The 23422-nt window shown below is 41.8% G+C and overlaps 2 protein-coding genes, 1 long non-coding RNA gene and 1 other non-coding gene across 7 annotated transcripts; 3 read left to right on the top strand and 1 right to left on the bottom strand.

Moving 5' to 3' along the window:
* The first annotated feature begins 7031 nt into the window (after window positions 1-7031).
* Window positions 7032-7773, top strand: LOC115680262 (uncharacterized). Its single transcript, XR_008816863.1, has 2 exons — window positions 7032-7220; window positions 7302-7773. It is a non-coding gene; the product is annotated as an uncharacterized LOC115680262 (long non-coding RNA).
* A 1931-nt stretch (window positions 7774-9704) lies between these two features.
* On the top strand, window positions 9705-9857 carry LOC115680328 (U4 spliceosomal RNA). Its single transcript, XR_004005631.2, has one exon. It is a non-coding gene; the product is annotated as a U4 spliceosomal RNA (small nuclear RNA).
* Window positions 9858-10061: 204 nt separating this feature from the next.
* On the bottom strand, window positions 10062-13413 carry LOC115680255 (small ribosomal subunit biogenesis GTPase RsgA 1, mitochondrial-like). The gene is made up of 5 exons (XM_030604041.2): window positions 12645-13413; window positions 11638-11859; window positions 11353-11547; window positions 11066-11262; window positions 10062-10581 (listed from the first exon to the last, which is right to left on the bottom strand). Exons 1-5 carry the CDS (start codon window positions 13287-13289, stop codon window positions 10389-10391), a joined length of 1452 nt encoding a protein of 483 aa, XP_030459901.2. The 5' UTR covers window positions 13290-13413; the 3' UTR covers window positions 10062-10388.
* A 5486-nt stretch (window positions 13414-18899) lies between these two features.
* Window positions 18900-22956, top strand: LOC115680256 (F-box/kelch-repeat protein At1g67480). Of its 4 annotated transcripts, none has more exons than XM_030604046.2 (4): window positions 18900-19067; window positions 20463-20535; window positions 20631-21488; window positions 22132-22956. In XM_030604046.2, the coding sequence occupies exons 3-4, from the start codon at window positions 20959-20961 to the stop codon at window positions 22757-22759; spliced, it is 1158 nt and encodes a 385-aa protein (XP_030459906.2). In that variant the 5' UTR covers window positions 18900-19067; window positions 20463-20535; window positions 20631-20958; the 3' UTR covers window positions 22760-22956. The 4 variants fall into 4 exon arrangements, with proteins under 4 accessions (XP_030459906.2, XP_030459904.2, XP_056168314.1 ...); XM_030604044.2 differs by having other exon boundaries at window positions 20624-21488; XM_056312339.1 differs by having other exon boundaries at window positions 18919-19067; window positions 20467-20535.
* The last annotated feature ends 466 nt before the right edge of the window (window positions 22957-23422 follow it).

Genomic DNA, 23422 nt, shown 5'->3' with positions numbered 1-23422 from the left:
AAGGGTTTTTTCTTCTTTTTACCGTTCTCTCTCTCGACTCGCTCTATTCTCTCCGCCTCTCTCTCAACTTGCATATATGTAAAATAAAATTCTAATCCTCCTACACTCTAGTAAGGGAAGGAAAAGAAAATATTTATTCTTGGTGATTTGAGAACCACTCAAGTTCTTGGGAATGGGAATTAAACAAACACTTTATGTTCCATATCGGTTCCACCTAGAACCTACTCATGATAATAGGTTCCTCATTTTTTAGAGCTTGGAACCTACCATATCACAGGTTCGAAGGTCAGTTCTAAGGTCTACCCAAGTTCCACTTATATCATTAATTGAATAATTATAGTGAATCATCATCTTTAATGACCACCACTTGCTGCTATGATCCACTGACCATAACTTATATTTAGACGCACGAAGAATATGAAACATTAACAAGTCATAAAATGAAAGCTCAGACTAGTAGTTCCAGATTATACACTCATCATCTAACACCATGAAACACCGCAGGATCACACAAAGACATAGATCAAGAAAAAGCATAAAAAACTCTTTTAGGTTTCAAGTTTCAGGTTCCACCTACCTAGAACCTGAAACCTACCCGTCGAAACAGGTTCTCCAATTTTTGGAATCTGGAACCTACCCGTCGAAACATGTTCTCCAATTTTGGAACCTGGAACCTACCTTGCATATCTTGAAACCTAAAACTTATAGGTTCCCACCGGTCAAGTTCTCAAGTTCCAGGTTTTACCCTGAAACCATGCTCACCCCTAAACATCACCTCTTGGACTTCGCCTTCTCGCCCTTTCTGTCCTCCATCCGATACCACCGCGGTTGCAGCAGTACTCTTCGAGGGAATTCATCGAGATTGCACTAGACACGACCCAAGAACTCATTTTTATTACTCTCTTTCACAAACACCTCCACAACCGAGGACTGTGTGTGAAATCCTTCGCAAAGGCAAAGTCTTGGTTTATTCGACACCATTCGATCTCGAACCCGAATCGACCCTCTTCGTGATTCCCCTTGTAACCGAGCTTTACCCCAGCCACCAACTCGCTGCTATCCCCGAACGGCGTAGAGACCTCCTTAGCCTTCACGACCTTCACATAAAGATACTGCTTTTGCTCAACGAGGCCATCGGTCGAGCTTGTCTTGTCCTTACCTCGTCTCTTTGAGCAAGAACTAGCTCAACCCACCGCCTAGAGTTCTCCAATGGTGATGGTGGTGCTTTTGTATGGAGTCAGGAAATGGCTGTGCAGAAATGAGCTTTGTATGGAGTCGAGAAAGGTTGGTCGGCCAATCTCCGCCGTCTCGTTAGAATCTAAAGCTGGCGACCACCACCAAGCTCACAATCAAAGCTCTCTTCTGGAACAAGCCCAAGCCCTCCCTTGAAGCTCCGAAACCCAGATTTGGAGGTCGACCTCAGATCCGGCGTAAATTTGAGGTCGCAACTTCCAAATTTGTATGAAGGTTGCTCATGGCGGAGTCAGAAGGAGCATAAGGAGAAAAAAGAAAATAAAAAGGAAAGAGAAAGAAAAAAGAAGAAGAAAAGATCCGGATGAGGGTTGGGAGGATAGGGATGATAAACAATGTTTCAAATCCAAGTAAGCAAAAGATGTACATTTATTTCTGACGTTGAAATGCCACATCAATGACCAACAGTGACTTTAGATAGAGGGTTAACGAGGGAATAGATTTGGGACTAAAAGAAAGTTGGGGATTTTTTTTAGATAAAAAAAATTCAGGATAAAATTGAGATTAGACTTAAAGTTAGGGTTTTTTTTGGAATTAGGCTTAATAAACACTTGCCCCGCACAATCCATGCAAAAGAGAGAGATAAACCTGTGGGAGAAAAGGAACAGCACGGTACGCTTGCCCTGACGTGCATCCACCGGTCAAAGCCTCTCTCTTCTTTACCTATCTGTTTTCACTAAGGGTGCGCATGACAATGTTTCTATGCCGGGGAACTATTTCTACTCAGAAATGGTTCTTTTTTATTCTGTGCCCGGAAACAATTTCTAAGCATTTGAAGACGTTTGGTAATCGTCCAAAATTTCTATTCCTGGGATAGAAAAGAACAAAATACGTTTGGTAACTACACAAAATTTCTTTTTATTAATAATATTTTAAATTGTTTAATATTTTTTTCTTTTTTTTTCTTTCTATCCTTCCTTCTTTGGCCATGGCGGTCGCCGCGACCGGCCATAGGCCGTGGCGTCGGCCCGTCGCGCGCCGCCCTAGCCGCCTGCTCTCGCCGCCACCTCGCCAGGTGGGTCGCGACGGCGAGGTCGGCCTCACCCATCCGGCGAGGCCGAGCTCGCCGTCGCGACCCACGGCGAAGCCGACCTCGCCGTGGGTCGCGACGGCGAGGCTCGACCTCGCCGGATCCGGGCGAGGCCGACCTCGCCGTGGTTCGCGACGGCGAGGCTCGGCCTCGCCGGATCTAGGCGAGGCCGACCTCGCCGTCGCGATCCACGGCGAGCCGCCTCGCCCTCGCCGGCAAGGGGGACCCTCGCCTCCGCCGGCGGCGGCGAGGCCGTGGCGCCCTCGCCGGCCACAGGTATGGCCGGTCGCCGGCCGCCGGCGCGACCGCCACACCCAAGAAGAGCAACACAAAAAGAAGAAAACAAAAAAGAAAAAGAAGAAAAAAAGCCGATTCTCAAAATTGTGCTTGAAACAAGAAGTAACTTTTTTTACTTCTTGTTTCTCTTCCAAACTTGTTTATGGGCACAAATTTTTGCAAAAAATGTGCTCGGGCACAAAAAGTTTACCAAACGCATTTACGTTCCCAAACTATTTACGGGAACAAAAGAACGAAATTTTCTTGTTTGGCACGTTACCAAACGGGCCCTAAGTACACCCACGGAATGAAAAGCTCTTCCGTTGTCGTTGTGACTATTCAGTAGGGAAGAGCTGGCATGGCATGGCAGCGAATTGTCGTTAGTGGGACTGACGGTGGGCCTCTGAACCGCGCTCATCTTGCACCAGAAGATTTGGCAGAAGATTCTACCTACCAGTTCACAGGGCGAGTTCTTCACCCGAGATCTACTCCCATGGATGATGTTAAACTTATCTGGTTCAGCAACTAGGATTCGAGATAATTGGTCACTTGTTTTTGCTATTGCTTGTTGATATTTCTGGAACCGGAGGAATATGCGAATATTTGAAAAGGATTTTTGCCTTACCAGCGAACCTTTGTGCGTGATTCTAGGCCATGTCAAAGATATTGTTTCGGCTCGACCGGCAGAACACAGATTGTCTTCTCAAAAGGAGAAAAGAGATAAGCTTGTGGGTTGGACTACCCCTCCGACTAGTTGGGTCAAGTTCAATTCTGACGGGGCCTCTAAAGGCAACCCGGGACCCACCTCAGTAGGTGGTCTTCTGCGCAATGAATCCGGCAACTGGCTCGCTGGATTTGCTCAAACTGTGGAAGTGTGCTCTTCGCTCAAAGCAGAACTATGGAGTATCCTTTTGGGTCTTAAAATGGCAATTTCTATGGGCATACCTAAACTTACTATGGAAGTGGACTCTCAAGTCGCCATTTCACTACTTCACAGATCATCCCCCGCTCTCCACTTTGGCGACACACTCATTTCTCAGATTCAAAAACTTTTGAAGTGTTTTCAGAATGTCAAAATGCTACATAATTTTAGGGAAGTTAACTCATGTGCTGATTGGTTAGCAAATTGGGTCTTTCATTCTTGTGATGCAAATGACACCTTAGTACTAGATAGGCCACTGAGAGGGTTGATTCCTCTATTGATAGGAGATCAGGTTGGTTCAAGTATCGTTAGACGAGTTATATTGTAATTTCTGGGCTTTGCCCCTTTCAATACCAAAAAAAAAAGACGACGGACTGAGTAAGTTGGGGCCATCACTAGCTCAAAAAGGGAAACAAAAAGCTAAATAGGGAAATAACGGCATGGCAGCAAATTTTTACACTATCTTTTGCAAATAAAAGCAAGTAAAGTAGCAGGTCCTTCTACAACAGCCTCTCCTCGATCTACAACAGCTTGACGAGTTGTTTGTCCCTTCTTAACCTCTACTCTCGAAGAAAAACGAATAACGAAACCCAATCCATAGCGAGTTCTCACTTTTCTCAAACTAATTAACCGAACTGGCATTTATTTTCTTCTAGGCATGAACAGGTCGACCTGTATATAACTTTAGGCCTCTATGTTCATGCATGTAAAGCTTTTTTTGACTCTCATGACAAACTTTTTGAATATTTGAATATATCGAAAAACCGATTGCCAGAATTTCTCGATTTTGCACTGTGAAATATGTGATGGAGGAAGGACCGTCATATAATAGCACTGTCACGCTCTCTTTTCCCTTATGCAGTAATGCTCGAATAATTAAAAAAAAATTAAAAAAAATCGACTTTTTTGGTAATTTTCTCCAAGAAATCAAATCAGATACCAAATGGCGGAAAATATTTTTTAATTTATTTTCAGATATCAGCCAAACACCAGAAAATATTATTACTTTCCTGGATAACATTTTCCAGAAACGTCACGTTTTTCACGAAACAAATAAAGCCTAAGTGATTGCTTATAAACTGTGTCTATATGTTTGTTTACGCTTTTTTAAGCAATTTCTTTTACTTTTTTTTATCACAATCTATAATATAATTCAAAATATAAAAATAAGTCAATATTTGAGTTTACTTATCAACCTTGGGAGGCGCTAAATCCATAGTTATTTTGACTTTTTTTGAGTGCATTGACTATAATATCCTCAATGCATTTGACTGAGATTGTTGGGAAAAAAAAAATTTGTGGGGGCCCACAATACTTTGCCTCTTCCTTCATTAACATGCCACTTCCTTTGGTCTCTCCACTCTCACTTGACACCGGGACTCTAATACAGGTGTAAATGTTTCGGGCGGGCGTAACTTCTACTGCAACCCGGCCCGAAATTAGGTCTGATCTGAATATTTCGGGCTTGCCCGATTCAAGACTGGCTAGACCCGGAAATTATTTTCATTTTTTTAAATTAAATGAGGTATTTCGTTCACTTGTAATATGTCATTTTTTTTCATGCAGGATAAAAAACTATGAAAATTAGAAGTTTCAGGTCGTGCTAGGCCATTTCGGGCTTCATAACCCAAAAACCTGGCTAGGCCCAAAATGTAAAGTAGATATTGCATTTTGCCTCCATAGGCAATGATGCGTCTCTTGAGTCTAGTGTGAGGAACTGAAGTTCTATATGTAAATGTGGCACAATGGGTCAAGAACCCATATATTCACTCATATTCAAGGATTGTGGGTCATAAATAAGTTGGCTTTAGTTTTAAAAATAAGCTTAAATGGGTCATAAATAAGTTACATAATAAGCTTAAGTGAATCATAAACACGTCATTTTTTATTTTCTGAATTTTTTTAAATATTTTTTATTCTTTTATTTTATTTTATTTTATTCTTTTCTTTTTTTTCTTTTTCTTCTTCCTCCTCCAGTGGCCGGCCATAGGCGAGGGACAAGCTCGCCAACCCCTAGTGAGATTCGAGCATCACCGGCTTATGGCGACACTCAAGCTCACCAGACGCGAGGCCTCTGGTGAGCTTGAGTCTCGCCAGTCTCTCGCCTATGGCCGGCCACCAGTGGAGGAAGAAGAAAAAAGAAAAAAAAAAGGAAAAGAAAAGAAGAAAAGAAAAAAGAAATAATTAAAATATGATTTTTTAATAAAATAAAATAATTAAGATGAGTGCATAGAGAAAAATCAATTTCATACCAAACGACGGAAGATATTCCAGTTCATTTTTAGATTTCAGCCAAATATCGAAAAATATTGTCATTTTCCTGGAAAATGACTTCCTAGAAAACATTTTCTAAGAATGTCACATTTTCAGCGAAACAAACGGAGTCTCAATTTTTTCAAAAAAAATATAAAAATTTTCCACTATATTTGTATTGCATGAAAATGTTTTAGCAATACAATTTTTTTTAAAAATCATACAAAACAAGCTTTCCTAGATTTAGTTAAATGAGTTGGGTCGGATATGTGTCGAGAAATTTGCATTGCAATAAATGGGTCATAAACGAGTTAAATGGATCAATTTGGGTCGTAGAATTTATGACCTAACCCAACCCAACCCACTCGTTTGTTAGGTCTACTACTATCTCGCCGGAATACTTTGCAACATTCTCGAGCTGAGTTGAGTTGAGTTGCTCGATGAGTTTGAATGCCTACATACTGATAACCCCGTAGAATCCATCTTTTGGTAGCTAAATGAATTTAACTCCGATGAGTTTCCCTTCGGACAAATAAAAAATATATGTGGACCAACATCGGATCAACTAACAAAAAAAAAACATAACTTTCCATACAATTCTTATACTATGATCGGTTCTATTAACCACATCATCCATAAATCAAGTGGGTACCCATCAAATGAGTGTCCAGAGATAAGAGAGCAGAGAGTTATGAGTGTCTAGTTACGTTTTTCTTTTTTTTTATTTTTTTTTTTGTCAGATTTTTTTAATTAAAATTTTAAAAAATAAATATATTATTATTATATTACCGGTGGCTCCGGTGGTGAGCGGGGACGGATACGGCCGCACAGATGCATTGATCTAACTAGTCATGTAATTGCGCAATGTGAGTTTCCGTGCACATGAGAGAGTGCAAGGGTTGTGCTGTGCAGAGAGTTCTTTCATTTCGCCTCAACAGGCAATGGGGTGTCTCCCGAGTCTCTCGCGTGAGGAGTTCTAATTTAGCATCCAGTGATTGAACGAAGGTTAGCCACCGCCAGAAAAGTTTTTTGGTGTTGCTCTAGTAATGGATAGGGTTTGGTCATTTTTATTATTTTTCAGAACGCGAGAGACTGCCTCTGCAATAAGAAAGCTGTCTTTGGCCAAAGCGAAGAGGTACCTGGAGGATGTGCTGGTGCACAAACAAGCACCAGCACATCCGACAATTTTGCCGTGGCGTCGGAAGGACTGCTCGGGCAAAAAACAGGCACTCCAATGGACAAGGGCGGTGACCGGTGAAATCGGCTAGTTTCATTCTTGATTTGTTGAAGAATGCCGAGAGTATGTCGCAACAAGATTTCGTCCTTGTGATTGGGGTTTTATTTTGTTCTGCTATACTAATAGAACCCGGCTAATTTTGCATCAGGTGATGGGTATGGACGTCGATGCGCTCTATGTATCTCATATCCAGGTGAACCAGGCTCAGAAGCAGAGGCGCCGCGCCTACAGGGCTCATGGAAGAATCAACCGTATGTTATCAGACGTTGCGCCCTTGTCACTGTCGTCTTCATTCGACTATTGCTAATCTTATCTCTCTTCATTTTTGACAGCGTATATGTCGTCTCCTTGCCACATCGAGTTGATTTTGTCAGAAAAGGAAGAACCCGTGAGGAAGGAGGTAAGAGTGTGGTTCCATCTTTTACAATGTGAACGGCATATAAGTTGCCTTGTCGAGTCATTTTCTTAGATGCAATGTTGGTCTTGCAGCCGGAGACTCTGTTGGCAACGAGCAAATCTAAGAAGTTGCAAGCTTGAGGCGGCGCGGGAAACTCTTTCGAGAGACGGCCCTCGTTTTTGCTTTTGAACTATTTGCAATGGTAGTAGTCAGGAGATTTGCTGTCACCCTTTGGTACGTGAGGAACACTATTTCCCCATACGTAGTATGTCCTAGTCCTCAGGGCTTGCTCTATTGAATATTTTCCAGGTTCTTGGTCAGGACAGTCAAGCGAGCTATGTACGTGTTCAGGGTACTTCAAACTAAATTGTTTCCTCAAATCAAAATCAGCATCGCTGTTTTCTTCACTAATCATTGACACATGGAAGCTTCTTAATATCGCCCCAATCAAAATCAGCATCATTGTTTTCTTCACTAATCCTCGACACGAAGAATCGGCAGTTCCAAGGAACTAACAATATGGTGGAGAATGTCACAGTCCTGAGATTTCTCATGTACTGAATTCTAGAGCTAGTGTCGGTCGATAGGAAATGGGGAGATACAATCTCCACCGCTAAATCAAATACCCATCAATGGTTGTAATGAGCAATACCCATCAATGGATGAGAAATAACCATCAACGGTTGTAGTTAGAGGAGTGTTTGTATAAATAGGGGAGCTCTTCTCTTCATTTATATCCATTCAAACATTTCAGTAATATACAAGACTTGGAGGGCCCAAACAATTGACACGCGTTGCGTAGCTACGAAAACCAAAACATATGAGCTAACGCATTGATCTCCTTGATGGGATATCTATCTGTTAATTTGTAGTAAGCACGAATTAATTTGTCATGATTGAAAAATCAAACCCTATCAAACCCTGGCGGTACTTGTGTCAAAATCGAACCGCATACTCAAATTGGCTCGAAATTTTCGACATTTTCAATTCAGGTCTCATTATGTTATGGTAGACGGTAATAAATTGGGTATTGTAACATGTTTCGGTTTGAATTGAAACCCTAGATAAGTAGATATTAATTCGCAGTACTCTCTTTCTCGCGAAACGATTCGTCCCCTTCCAAAAACCCATCGTCTCCTACCTTCACCGCCCCTCAATTGAGGCCATCTCGGTCTCCCGCTTGTTGCTGGCGTAATCAAAATTACGTTCTCTTCTTTTGCCTTTTGACGACACAACGTCCATCGGTAATGGTGACCATGGCTTTGGGAGTGTTGTTAGGAAACACTTGCACTCTCCATTTCGCAAGACCTAGTTCATTCAAACCACCCTTGTGCCTCTTAAGACCAAAGTTTCATCCGAGATTGGATTCGTCGCTTCTCAGCTGAGTGGGCTTAGAGTCTCCTATGATGATTCTCGTTGTATCGCCGGACCTGTTCCGCTCGACGCTGACCATACAACCCATTGCTTATACGCCCCTTTTTTGTCTGTTTTTTTTTATCTAGTTTTCTGGGTTTTTGTTCTTGCCATTGCTTTTTTGTTCGATCATGACATGACGCGCTTTCGTTCATTATGCGCTTGGTTCATGGTGGATGCTTAGGGTAATTTTGGTATCAATTTATTTTTTTTGTTTTATCTTTGGGATTTGGAAGCTGTTTCAATAAGTGCTCTCCGGCTCTTTTCTTGTTTGATTGCTTTGTGCCACTTACATTGCCATTCGGTAAAGAATAACTTTTGAAGTAGAACTAATCTACTTGTTCGCCATGCTTAAAGATACTTAAAGTTTGTGAAGCCACACATTGTTATCAATATGATGACATGATATAGAGGAGAAAAAAGCCCGAAAACCCAACCCGACCGGGTTTTCACTTCAGGTCATACACGTTTAGGATCAGGTTGGGTCAGTGAGAACACGCACCTCTTATGGTTTTGGGTTGAGTCGGGTAGCATGGAAACCTGACCGACCCGACCCATTGACACTCCTAATAAAGGTAATTCAAGTACCTCAAATGGCACAAGGTAGTCTAGTTACAGGTTTTTTAACTGATAGTCAAACAAGTCTTGAACCGCCTAGACTGGTGACATTTCCCCATATCTAATTAAAATTTGTGGATGAGAAGAAGATTTGATGGAGCTTAGCTTGTCACCCCGCCAACCGTTGCTTTGAAGTAGAAGAAATAAAAAAGTTGACAGATTATAGAAAGGCCAGGCAGGCCAGATTGGGCCGGTGGGCCAAGTGAAATATATATCCAAGAAGGATTTATTATCCCACATCGACTAGGAATGATGATGAGAGAGAATGACTTGCTATAAAATGGCAGGTGAGGGCCTTGAGGTTCTTATCTTTGCGCTTGGGGCAATGACGCAGCTAGTGAGGTACTAACCGAGGCGCGTCTATTGCTGGTTGAAAACTATTTCCAAACCCCCTCTTTGGCCTGGGCTAGCCCCTGGCCATTGAGAATTTCTGGAAGGGCTCCCTCTTTTGGGTAAAGCCCTACGATACGTAGTAAGAAAATGTTTTTAAGTTATTAAGCTCTATGCTATTGATTTTCTTCATTATGTCTAGAAGTTTGATAATTAAACGGTTAAATGGGAGAGTCGGAATCTTTATGCATTGAGTTGATTACTCATCAAACTATTTAGGTTTAACCTCACCAATTCTATTTAAAAGACGCAAGGATGGGGCACTGGTCTCTCAAATCAAAGTAAGATCTTTCCGATTGTCAAAGGTTTGCTGAGCACATCATCAGATTACAACTCTAAACACTCGCAGCTACAAAACCGTCTGGACATATTGTCCTGTACATATTGCGTCTCTCTTGATCTGGTGCCACTTTTACATAATCTCGAAACTTGAAAGGATCATCGAATTGAGACGCATCAACCACGCTTCAGAATCCTCTAAGCCCTAAATTGAGTCTTCTTCTTGACATTTATCTTCAGAGTAGAAAGGTCAAGCTAAGAACAACATGGTTAAAGCCGAAACAAAAGCTTAATATCTACAGTTTTATAAATCCGCGCTAGCTCACTGGCTGTTTTCATTTCTTAATGCTCTCAAAATGGGATCATTTTCGTCATCTAATAGGTCGTTGTCGTCATCCAGCTCATCCAACTCATCCAGTATAGATTGGTTGATCGTCTTTCGTGATTGTCTTCTGTGCTTCTTGGGCTCCAATCGAGGCTCTGCTTGTTGGACCCCCATATCTCCTATCTTGTATCTGCAAACACGAGCATCATTAGTATCGATAAAAAAGAAAAGACGACGGATCCACAAGTGCGTTCCTAAGAACTAGCTAATGATAGCAAAGGGAGCTTCACCCGGCCAAAAAAATTAAAAAATAGAAGAGCTTCACAGGCAGCTGATTAAACATGCATTAGAGCCAGCAACATCATGATAGATGGACGTTACAGGAAGTCTGTCTAAGTTTCTTCTGCAGGAAAAAATAATATTCAACAGCCCCACTCGCATTTTGATACCATATGCCGATTTTACAGCACCGCATTTTTGTCCGATTACTTGAAACCAGTACCACGGCATAATAGCTGACAAAAATCATTCTACTCTGTAGGACATCACCACATTCAATGCAGGACAGTCTCAATACCGCACGAAATCTCGCATGACATGCCGTTAACTACTCGTCATCAACAGAAATATACTAAGCATACATATCAAGTAACCATAAAGCACACGAGAAATACCTAACATCGCTCTCCTTTTTCGTCCCAAATGTCCTCAGTTGAAACTCTTCTCTGACTCTTATCTCGTCAAGGAGTTGGAAGTAATAAGGATATCTCTCCAAATGTTCTCCTTCTAGTATGCACCCTGGCTCACCGAGATGTAAACAATTACTGAATGAGCACTTAGCTGGCTCACTCGCTTTGAGCTTCTTCCTGATCTGAAGTGAGTTACAACGTCATTATTTCAGCAAAATGAACATGAAGACAGAGAGAACACCAAAAGAAATGTGAGGAGGTGATGACATCACCTCTGGAAAGGCTTCCGCAAGAGATTGCTTGGTGACTTTTAGTAGACTTGGCTGGTTAAACCCAGGAGTATCAGCAAGATATCCTCCATCTGATAATGGAAGTAAAGAAACATTGCGTGTAGTATGTTTTCCTCTTCCGCTTCTCGAAGACACTTCCCCTACCCGCTGATCCTCATACCATTTGCTGCCTAGAATCTGTTGGGAGAATGTCTAGGAGTCAAAATGTTGAGTTTACTTCATCCCATCATATATAAACACAAGCGCAACAAGAACTAGAGAACCCACAGGCTCAAACCAATTGGTATCAGCCGCTGCATCAGAAGGATGATTGTTACTTCTCAAAGCATTGATCAGGCTAGACTTTCCGACTCCACTTGGACCCACAATCACAGTCGTCTGGTCTCTCAAGGTAAATGCAAGTGAGTCAAGTCCCTTTTTGGATTCAACACTGCAGAAAATCGGACTATAGCCCCAACTGCGTAACTTAGACTTCCAGGCAACCAACGTCTGCAAACTTCATTGAAGCCATTCATCAGCAAAGAGAGGAAAGAGTAAGCATTCAAGAAATGGCAGTATTCTAGGCTAATTAAATTTTCCTAGTATAATCCTCCCCCATGTCATCGCAAGTGAAGCCTAATCCAGGAATAGGTTCATAGATGGTGACTGAGGTAACAATGACACCATAGTTTTTACTATCGATACTACGTCATGATACTTATTGCTTGTCCGCGGTTTCAATACAACTTCAGAAACAATTCGGTGAGTTTAATAACTGAAGCAACAAAAAGAAGATAAAACTTATCCTAGAATATCCAAACCCATTAGATATCACAAACTGAAATGGATTACTGAAACTTCAAATCTAGTCCTGCGTATATTAACAGTACTGAATTCCCTCCATCAAAACAAAAACAACGGTCAACAGTAACTTGCCCTTCCCTGGTGTGTAAGGAAATGCCACTTATCATGTCTTGAGGCCTCAGTCTTTATCTCTCTATCTGCATCTCATAGAATATCACAAAGGAAACGCTGGTTCTGTGATTTTCTCACACTTCAGAGACATCTTCACCAGTCATGGGCCAGTGCAATGAACATGAAAGCCCTAAGCCTACACGACTTTCAGATACTTCTATATATCTAAATTCTCCATCTAATCTCTACATTATCAACCAGCGCAAGTGAAATGTGAAATGAACCGTGATCTAGTAGCTTATGCACACAACATGAATTGCTCCGGTGATCCTCCTATCACTCGTTTGGCCCTTAATTCAGCTCGTAGAAAGAATGCCAACCTCTTCATCGACGAGTTCGCACTTGTTCAAAGCGAGCGTGAGAGGAATTCCCGTAGACTCAGCCTCCACAAGGAACCGAGTGAGCAAGAAGGGCTCCACCTTGGGTTGCTCCATGGAGAAAAGCACGAGCAAGCGGTCCACATTCGCGACCGGAGGGTCCACAACCTGGGTCCTCCTCTGGAACACGTTCTCGATCATGCCTCTCCGATCCACCCAGTCGATCGACCCCACCAACACCTTGTCCCCCACCAGCACCCTCCTCTTTATCTTCTTCAGCACCGCCTTCACCACGCACAGCAACTCCACCCCGATCCCCCCAGCGCCCTCCTCGATCGGAGGCAAGGACTGCACTATCACGCGCATGAAGTTGGCCTGGGCCGCCGCGACCGTGCCGATCGCCTGGGAGTCGGAGAGCGGAGGCTCGTCGCCGGGGGAGAGGACCGGCGAGAGGGAGGAGAACTCCCGGACGGTGCGCTGCTTGGCCCTGAGGAAGTTCTTGCTGGGTCCCTGGAGCTTCCGGGAGACGTTGCTGGGGTTCCGGTGCCTGGCGGCGGCGGCGGCGGCGGCGGGGAAGGGGAGGTGGCGGAGGTGGAGGAGGGAGGCGGCGGCGCGGTGGCGGAGGACGGAGATGGAAGCGATAGGCATGCTCTCAGTTCACTGAGACCGAGAGGAAGACGAAAGATTGAAGACGGGAGTTTGGATAAGCATCGACTCGAGCTCTCAAGTTTCTCAGAATTGGCAACGCAGGGAAGGGGCGGAGGGGCAAAAGTGGGATTTCATCGGTCGATTTATGTGTTCGTTTCTACTCGAGTCCCAAGCGCGTGTCCACCGGTTTCTTTGCAGATGGCCCTGTAGCTGATTCTAGCAGTCTCTCCGTTTTCCTCGTCCAGCTGAACCGGTTTATTTAGTGTCCGGTTCCAGCTGAACCGTCCTTGGATCGAGAAATTAAGGGGGTAGAATCTGTAGATCTAATAACATGCGCTAAGTCTAAATTAAACCGGACCCCCAAATGCGATAGATCATTACATAAATTTTGAAAGGCCAAGGCGCAATAATCATTTCATAGTACAGATGGCTCTCCAAAGAGTGCATGCGGCCAGATTCATATTGATACCCACTCTTCGATATTCGACCATCTACTATGTTTGTCTGTTTCTAATTGATGGCAATGCACGTCGGCTAGGAAAAGCGCTTGGTTTGAGATCTAGTTAAGTTGGAGATCCCTAAACTTGGTTTGGCTCAAAAGCATCGATCTTATCTCGATCGAGTTTTTAAGAATGCGCTTAGTCGTTTGAATTTCTAACTAGGTTAAAGACTTAATAGGATGAGATATGAAATATGGATAATAAAGCTAATATTTACGTATCCTATCATGTCCATTATTTGGAAGGAACCGTGTATCGGTGTAAATAAATCCGAAAATGCACAAATGGAGATATTAAGAGTCTCTTGCGATTCATTGCTAACGAAACCACAAATGCACAAACGGAGACGGCCTCTAGCAATCTTCAAAAAAAAAAAAACCACAAATGCACAAACGGAGACAGCCTTCAGCAATCTTCAAGAGTATTTGTACAATGTAAACCTTAAACAACAGAGAAGATCACCGCAGTATTTCAAAGCCTTTGATGCAATATGACAAAATATGTGAACAAGCTACAATGGTATCAATAATATTGATTAGCCAATGATTACCAAATCTAATAAGAGAGAGAAAGCATGATCATTCACATTTGCGATTCAAAGAGAAACAAAGAATGAGATACATTTAAAAAATCCTGAAAAATGGGTCTCACTTAGACACGTGGCAATAGATGAATGAAGTGACTTACCACTGACTTGGCAAAACTATTGTACTCAATATTTGTCCGATATGTGTAGATGCACATCATGAACCGTCGTCGGCCCACACTGCTTATTAAATTGACCCCTAAGGAGAAGGCACTCATTAGTTTTTAGAGTCAGCATCCCACAAGTTAGTCATTAGAGTCGGCTTCCCACCAGAGTCCTTACCCCATTTCCGGCTTCCCACCAGTTGCAAATGATGAAATCCTTACCCCATTTCCCATACCTTTTACGTATTCTCTCTCTTTCTTTTGTTACCCTTCCTCATCCTCTTTTTCTCATCAAGTCAGCTTCACCTACCTATAGCAATGATCATAGCCATTCATAGACTAACAAAATAAAAACCTAGCAATGGTCATCATATTAATGAATCTGATTGGTTTCGATGTCACGGAGTACTAATCTCGTCTACACCTATCCAAATCTTCATGATTGCAAAGAAAAATCGCACCATTTCTACACGATGATAGGCTGGAATTTTTAGATGAGCAAGTCACAGAACTCGATGGAACAAAAATTAACAAAAGAGGGCGTATCACCTATCTTTGTTATAAGCCTAAAACTAACGGTGATTATTTTTTAACTCGTGATTTATCATCATGTGGGGCAATCAAAGATAATGTTTCGTATTATTCTGGAAAGTAGAAATATTCTTGATTTGGGAAGTATGGCGTGGAAAATGCTGTCCTCGTCTCCTCACAGGTGCAGTCAACTGCAGAAGAACTATAAGAAATGTTTCACTTTTTTAATTTCATTGCGCAATCTAATTTTGAGACATGGTTCACGAGCAATATGGATGACTTTCTTCCTGGTTGAATAATGAAAAAAAGTTTAGTCTTGATCTTTCTTTCTTTTTAAAATCTTTTTCTGTCTTTATGTTAAAAAACATCGGAAGGAACAAAGGAATTAAAATTAAAACAAATACATAATCGAGTTTAAGTAACTATTAAATAGGAAAGTTACAACTCACGGATCGTTTATTTGCCCAAGAAATATTAGTAAACACTAACACATATTCTTAGAGTTGAAGAATATTATAGTCATTTAACATAAAAATGGGGCTTTTTGGCAACAAAAAAGAAGGGTGTGGAGATTGTTCGAAGAATTAAAGTCAAGACATGCTATTTCCACAATAGCAGTTGGATTTCCATATGTTATACATTTACTATTTGCAAAAAAAATAAATTCGAAGATATTAAAAGAAATATTATCTTCTTTTTTTAAAAAATTTCGTGAGCAGCCATGATTTGAATGGATGTCAGAACGACTGACCATATTCATGCACCAGATGAATTGACTTTCTACACAGCCAAGCTCTGAACAACGCGTCATCACATTATTCGATGACCTGTGCTTTTAATAATACAACTATCTTACCACATTATTAAAATTGGAGTCACTTTAATAATAAATTTTTTTGATATCTCTTTAAGGCCTAATCGCCACCCATCGAATTGATGACCTCGAATGGCGGGCGCAATGTGCGTGTAGCTACGTCCACCGTCCATTTCTCTCCCGCCCACGGATTCTTCGTGGACGGCCCGGATTTCACCCCTCCGCCGCAGGCATCGTTTTCGGTGGTGTCCCACTCCCCACCAAATTTCTCCACCGTACAAAATTACCAAGGCCCTATTGAAATAAGAAAAATGTCAAAAAGAGTTCCGAAAGGCACTTATCAAGATTGGTGTATAATGATACTTTGAGAATGGAATTTATCTTACCAATGTAGGTAAAACTATGTTTGGTTTTTTTTTTTTGGTTTTGTAATTTTCAGAATGTCAATGTCTTCTGGAGATTTGTTGACAATGCTCTTGATAACGAAATTATCTATCTAGCACGTTCTTCTCTTGATGTTGCAATAAATCTTAAACATTGATTTATGAAAATGAGGTTTTTATTGTTATTTGATATTTACTGAAGTGCCAAGATGGGTATCGTGCGGGAGAGAAGATCTATATCCGTTAAAAAGAAGGGAAAAAACAATGAAAGATTATGACCATTAAAATGATTGCCCCTCGATAAGGATTTGAAGCTAAAGCCATATAAAAATGGTAAGCTCAAATTGCATGTGAAAGTATTTTTTGTATCGTAATACTTCATTAATAATTGCATGCATCGTTTCGGTTGTTGTGGGTGCAAAACTTTTGAGATCAATTAAACTATGGATATGATATTCTATTTAAAACTTAAAGATATGGTCGGGTTATAGTTGCTACTTCAATAAGAGGTGGATTAGTGTCAATAAATTTTTCGGCAATAATAATAATATTCAATGTGTGCACACCCTCGACTTTGTTTTCCTTTCTAAATATATGAGATGTTCAAATCTTTGGCTTCTAGTCCTTGTAAACATAGATTAATCTCATGTTCACGTTAACTGAGAAAGCTCAATCGACATGGTGGTCGACAATCACTCCAAGATTACTCTGAGTGAAAGGCATTGTAATTCGATCACGAGTCCTACGGTCAAGTGTTGAATCGCTCAATCAACACCTTACAAAAAGACAAATTCCTATGATTCATATTAGTCTCCCCATGAATGAATTAGTTTTGATCTCAACCAAGTAAGCGAGCGAGTGACTCGAGACACAGTCGATCCTTAATGGATTATAGCCTTGGTACACCAAAGGTCACTCTTTTAAAGATTCATGACTGTTAGATGGTCTTGGATCTCTCTTACCCCAAAAGCTAATTCAAAGGGTGAGACTTTCTTTTACACTTATAAATTAACCACCAGTCCATTTCACAATCGATGTGGGACAACCTTAATAGCGACTGCACCATATAACAACACCTTGCGAGAATCCGATACCATAGGATCTAAGGGGGGTGGAGGGTGCGCGCACGACCACCATGATGCACGACCGATGAATGAACAGGCCACACACACGGTTTTCTGTGGTGTACCGAGCCGCATTCGATCACGTTCGTCCACATCCATCGACATTTGAACCAGACACGTTCCAATCAAGAATCTCTTCGCCGACCGCCCCACCCACAAGACAACGTCGAGCGTCGATTGAAAGATGAACGTTTAGATGGAGACAAGACGACGTAGCAGCAAGAATTTGGAGTTGGGTGACCTAAGGGGGCCCTGCCACGTGTCGGGTGGCCATTGGTTTGGGAATAGAATAATGGGGGGAAGATTGTAGATCGCAGGCTCGCGGAATCTGGCACCACAGCTAAAAATGTATTCATTCTTTTGTTGATTTTGGGGGGTGGAGGAAGTTTGTTGTCTTGTCTAGCTTTGTTAAAGAATGTTAGGTGTGCCCCATAATTCATCGTTTGTACTTACGAAAACATCGTTAGTCATATTCACACGTGCTGGTTGACTAATACAACGATCGAAATTTTATTCCGGCAAAAGTGTAAGGTTACAAATTTTATCCATACTTAATGCAATTATCTAGGATCGAGTTAGAAATGCCTAATATGGAGAAGCTAACTACTAATACCACCAAACTCATATGCTTAAAAAGAGAAAGTACATTAATGTGTTGTTTACGTTCGAATAGACCTTCCGTTGTTATATGACGGTTGCTTATGGTAGGAGAGGGAAAGGATTAAGAAGATCAATCGAAAAATTCAGTAGAGTGTAACTCAAGTAAGTCGTCACAGGAAGCCTTTGGCAAATTTTGGTTTAACGAAGAATCTTAATCTCAACGGGGATGACCCATCTTTCTTGGGCTGGAAACGGCGCCATAATAAAACCGCAAATATAAAACTTAAAATATGGCTTAACCACAAAATAACAGGAAAAAAATGCTATTTTAATTGAAAGAAAAAAAATCTACATCACCCTAATCATCTTATTAACCTATGTTTGGAGCGACTGTTTGATTTGTAAATATCGTGGCTTAGCATGGAATGTTCGAAATCATCGAAAAGATAAAGTATATGGGATGCGTAATTTTTTGAAAATAATTTATAATCTTTAAAATTAAGAATATTTTCCCTCTTTGCTACTAACGTCCCCGAAGAAAAACAAAAGCTATTTCTATTAATTTAGAACCAACAGCAGACCGCGTGAAATGGAAAAAAAAAATTAGTTTATGACGTGGGCGGCCGGATTAGTCACTCTCCGCACTATAGTCCCATTCGTCAAAATGCGGCAATAAAAATTTCCGCCACAATAAAGAGAGAAAAAAAAAACCTACAGAAAAATAAAATACAAAAAATTCGGTAATTTTCAACGGCAAATAATTATTTCCGACCAAAAAGAACGATAAATAATTATCGTTCAGACAGAGAACAGATATTATTAATTATCCGAATTCGATTTTTCCCGGGGGAAGATCTCATGTCTCTGTCCGACGTTGTCGCTCTCTGTCAGCATTATCCTCTCTCTCTCTCTCTCTTCTGTGATATTATCATTTTTAACCATTTTTCCCTTTCCCCTTTTTGCCTTTAAAATCCCTCTGGAGATTCCAAGTCTGCAGCTCACCAGTTCCTCCTATCCTATCCATCCATCCATCCATCCTTCTCTCTCTCTCTCTCTCTCTCTCTCTCCGTCTTCACACGCGCGACTCGCGACTCGCTCTCGCTCCAGCTGCAGCTGATTCGTCTCCGATTTCGCAGGTAATCCCTGTCCCGTTTCGATCAGATCTCACGTTCGGGACGGCTCTTCTCGTCGACGTCGGCTTCGAGTTCTCGGCATTCCGTCGCCGGATTGGGACTGGCGAATGGTGGGAGTGTTCCGCAGCGATGCGGTCGGTGCTTGGTGTGTTGCCTGTTCCTAGTGCTCTAGATCCGATTGCGTGAAGTAGTAGTGTTTGGTTTTGCTTAAGTTACAGTTGAATGTGTTGATGCGAGCTCAAACGAGCTGGAATTTCGTCTTCTGTTGCTCGTCCTCGTGAGTCGAGCGCTATTCTTGATTCTCGCTGGCTTAATTTCGATTGTTCCGTGACACATGATATGTGTTTTCGTGCGGTTTCATCTGCACCGAACGTGTTTGATTACTACACACACGCACGCGAGATCTGGAAGTGTTTCGAGGTTTCCACGCTTGGATCTGTGCGGAGGAAACCTCTGACCGGACGATTTTGAGTAGCCAAAATAACCCGAGCATACCATTGAAAAGCGATTCAGCAGTTGAACTTTCGCAAATCCATGTTTTGTGTTTTCGTTCTTGGTAAATTTTTCCTTGCTCGGCTTTTTGCCTTTTTTTCTCGATGCTGATCGTCTGATTGCTTATACTGCAATCTTGCTAGAGTGTTCGGACTTTCGTTAGAAATTATTTACAGAACATAGGGCCGATAACCATCTCGAATAACTTTTCCACCACAAGTTTATAACAGAGAATTACTACACAAAGCCGTTAATGAAGGGAAATGGAGAAAAAAAACTGGGAAATGGTGTATGAATCTCTCAAATGTTAGGCTTGTGTGGTAGGTAGGTGGGTAGAGGGTTGGTGAAGTTGAGAATGTCGTGTCATTTAATAATGCAAGGAGTTTGGCTTAAGAAAAGGGGTCAGGTTGAGAAGATCTTGTAATGTGTACTTTACTTTTGGTAACTTTTGGTAAGCCACGTTGTCGTAGATTTGCTTCCCTGTTTTAGGTGGTAAAAATAATTAACTTTCTCTGCATGACTTGAGGTCATTGATATGTTGGTAAGTTCTTTACCAGGACAGGGAAGAAAAATTCAGTTCATTTTTTAAATTTTATTTTGTATCGAATCTTTCCATTCCCATTGAGTCTCTGAACTTTTTTTCCCAGGTTGGATCATGAATCTGTCGCTTCGAGATTTTGATTTAGGAATTTTGTGATTGTTCAGACACCCCCTCCCCTTTGTCTTCAATTGTGCTTGTGTTGTGGACTTTCACAAATCTCTAATTCCTATGCTGTGTTGTTTTTACTGATTGAGGCATTGACATCAACTGCTTAGGATCCTTCTGCTCGAAGAAGCATATTTATATATCTTAACTCATCTCTATTTGTGCTGATTTATTAGTTCAAATTTGTTTGTTGCCTATAGGCAGTCCACTCTCTCCAGGAAGATGGAAGTAAGAGGGGGCTGAAGAAGCTTTTCAGTTTTATCACTTTGACTGGTATGATGTTTATGCTTGCTATTTCTTCTTGAGAACTAACTTCTAGAAATTTCTCCTAGTCAGCTCTGACAGTCTACTTGTTATCTAGTTACTAGGGAAATGTGTGGAGGGAGAATCAACTTTGGGAGCCTGGAAAAAACTCTGCCTCAATCATCAAGAACAAAATTCTCTAAAAGCAAAAGTTCTGGTATGGAATTTGAGTCAGATTGGACAAAGCTCCGAAAGACCTCAGCATATGCTGCATTAGCAATCCGTTCAGCCACATCTTTCATGCCTTGGTCCTGTAAAATTCCTATAGCTGAAGGTTACCATGAATTTCTCTAATTAGAAGCCTTCCTTTCGAGTTTGCTCGTCCTTAGGGAGGTCAATCCATTGATACGAGATCCATTCGGTCTTTTCAAAAGTGCATCGTCATCTTGAGAAATGCCCGGTTTTGTGAGTGAGAAGAAAAGATTAACTGAACAGGCCATGTGTTTCTCCAATTCAGTCCACCAAAGCACTCCAGTTCGTTCGAAAAGTAAACTTCCTGTAGCAACTCCAATTGCTGATGATTTTGGCAGCCCCATTCTTCCTGGACTGCCTGATGATGTGGCTAAGCATTGCCTTGCAATTGTTCCTCGTTGCAACTTTCCATCAATGGGTGCTGTCTGCAAGAAGTGGAGGTCAGTGCTTCAAAGCACAGAATTCCTTACCGTGCGAAAATTAGCTGGGGTTGTTGAGGAGTGGCTGTATGTGTTAACTATGGATGCTGAAGGGAAGGGAAGCCACTGGGAAGTCTTGGACTGTTTGGGACATAAGCACCGGCAACTTCCACTGATGCCTGGTCCAGTGAAAGCCGGGTTTGGAGTGGTGGTTCTTAATGGAAAGCTACTTGTCATGGCTGGTTACTCATTGGTAGATGGAACATGCTCTGCCTCTGCAGAAGGTTACCAGTATGATTCTTGCCTCAACAGGTATATACTCTAGTTTTTGATAAGCAAGTAAGGGTGGGAAGGGGCGACTCGTTTACTCTGATTTTTGTGTCTTATTTATGTATTTATCTTGGTCAAGTTTTCGGGTATCTCATTCACCTGGAAAGTAAATGGCATTCTTCACTTTCTCTTATGACACATCAAGCTTTGCCTCCTAGATGATAGAGTTCCTGCTAGGCATTGGATTTCCATCCTGAAGCATTGCTATTCTTTGATCATGCTGTCAGATGCCCTGAAAATGGGACGGATAACTGAACATTTGAAGGTTAGAGATTCAGGTTTATGCATTATTCTGGAAATTGCACGCTTATGGACCTGGAGTTTCTCTTGATGACCTGCTAAATCAAGTTGTTTTCTGGATCACAAATTGTTTCAAGATGCATCCTTGTTTTCTAACCTGAACGTGACAAATACTTCTGCTGTACCGAGACTGTGGTAACATGACTAGTCCACATGAACATGGGTCTGCCAATCCGATTCTCTTATGCGTTCTTTGCCCCTTTTATATTCCCTATTTGCTTTACTATAACCTTTCAGCTTGCACGCACCAAACTATAAAAGATCACTTTAGGAGAGATCTATTGCTGCATGCCTGCACTTTTTTTATCGTGGGATTTCATTGCAGTTGGAGCAAACTAGCAAGCATGAATGTGGCTCGCTATGACTTCGCTTGCTCAGAAGTCAATGGACTGGTATATGTGGTTGGAGGCTATGGAACTGAAGGTGAAAGTCTCTCCAGCGCTGAAGTATACGACCCTGATTCTGACAAGTGGACTCTCATCGAGTCTCTTAGGCGACCAAGGTGGGGATGCTTTGCATGCAGCTTCGAAGGGAAGCTCTATGTGATGGGTGGACGCTCAAGCTTCACCATTGGGAACTCAAGGTTCGTTGACATATACAATCCCGAGCGGCAAACCTGGTGTGAGATGAAGAATGGATGCGTCATGGTCACTGCCCATGCCGTGCTTGGAAAGAAGCTCTTTTGTATGGAATGGAAGAATCAGAGGAAGCTTGCCATATATAATCCAGAAGATAATTCCTGGAGGATGGTGCCCGTTCCTCTTACAGGGAGCTCAAGTATAGGGTTTCGATTCGGTATATTGGAGGGGAAGCTCCTGCTATTTTCACTTGAAGAGGATCCAGAGTACTGTACATTGTTATACAATCCCAATGCTGCCCCGGGTTCTGAATGGCAGACTTCTGAGATAAAGCCATCGGGTTTGTGCTTGTGCAGTGTGACAATAAAAGCATGAAGCTTTTAACTACTCGAACCCAAGAGTTCCGACGAAGTTTGGAATGTACCATCTCCGTCCTGTATACACTTGGTTAACTTGCACTTTTTTTAAATCAGGTCCCGAGACCAGATTGTTTCTTTTGACTGTGGCTTGTTCTTCTGATTGTCATGCTTGGATCACATTTCTGAATGTTTTTAAGGACTGCATCTTTGATATGTACTTGTTCTCTATGAAGTTTCCTGATACTTTGAACTGTCAATGCATGTGTGAAGGTATGACTGGTCTATCAGGAAGATGCAACATCCTCGCTCTCTGCGCTAAATGCGGTGAGATCATGTTCTTCTAGGCAACTTAAGATATGAAGTTTATGCATGTAAATAGCAGGTTCACAATTTCGAAGTCAATGCATGTGTGAAGGTATGACTGGTCTATCAGGAAGTGGAAGTTGCAACATCCTCGCTCTCTGCGCTATATGCGGTGGGATCATGTTCTTCTAGGCATCTTCAGATATGAAGTTTATGCATGTAAATAGCAGGTTCACAGTTTCGAGGATGCGAGGGAGGGAGGGATTTTGCTTTTCAGCATCTTAATGTTGTTTTGAGCAGCTTTGAGCAGATCATGTATTCGAAGAGCAATGTAAACAAAGTGCTAGCAATTATCCTCAATGAGCAGAAGTTTTCT

The sequence above is a fragment of the Syzygium oleosum genome, unplaced genomic scaffold (genome assembly GCF_021117445.2).
Source record: "Syzygium oleosum isolate NSW1041296 unplaced genomic scaffold, Sole_v2.1 Sole_v2.06, whole genome shotgun sequence".
Taxonomy (NCBI): Eukaryota; Viridiplantae; Streptophyta; class Magnoliopsida; order Myrtales; family Myrtaceae; genus Syzygium; species Syzygium oleosum.
This window is presented reverse-complemented; position numbering and strand designations above follow the sequence as displayed.

Bases quoted from the DNA above. Each gene is read 5' to 3' on its own strand.
- LOC115680256 (XM_030604046.2), top strand. From the start codon at position 20,959: ATGCCCGGTTTTGTGAGTGAGAAGAAAAGATTAACTGAACAGGCCATG. The intron at 21,489-22,131 runs GTATATACTCTA...ATTTCATTGCAG, and splicing joins TATGATTCTTGCCTCAACAG to TTGGAGCAAACTAGCAAGCA.
- LOC115680255 (XM_030604041.2), bottom strand. From the start codon at position 13,289: ATGCCTATCGCTTCCATCTCCGTCCTCCGCCACCGCGCCGCCGCCTCC. The intron at 11,263-11,352 runs GTGATGTCATCA...AACTCACTTCAG, and splicing joins TTGCGGAAGCCTTTCCAGAG to ATCAGGAAGAAGCTCAAAGC. The intron at 10,582-11,065 runs GTATTTCTCGTG...TCGTGTTTGCAG, and splicing joins AAAAAGGAGAGCGATGTTAG to ATACAAGATAGGAGATATGG.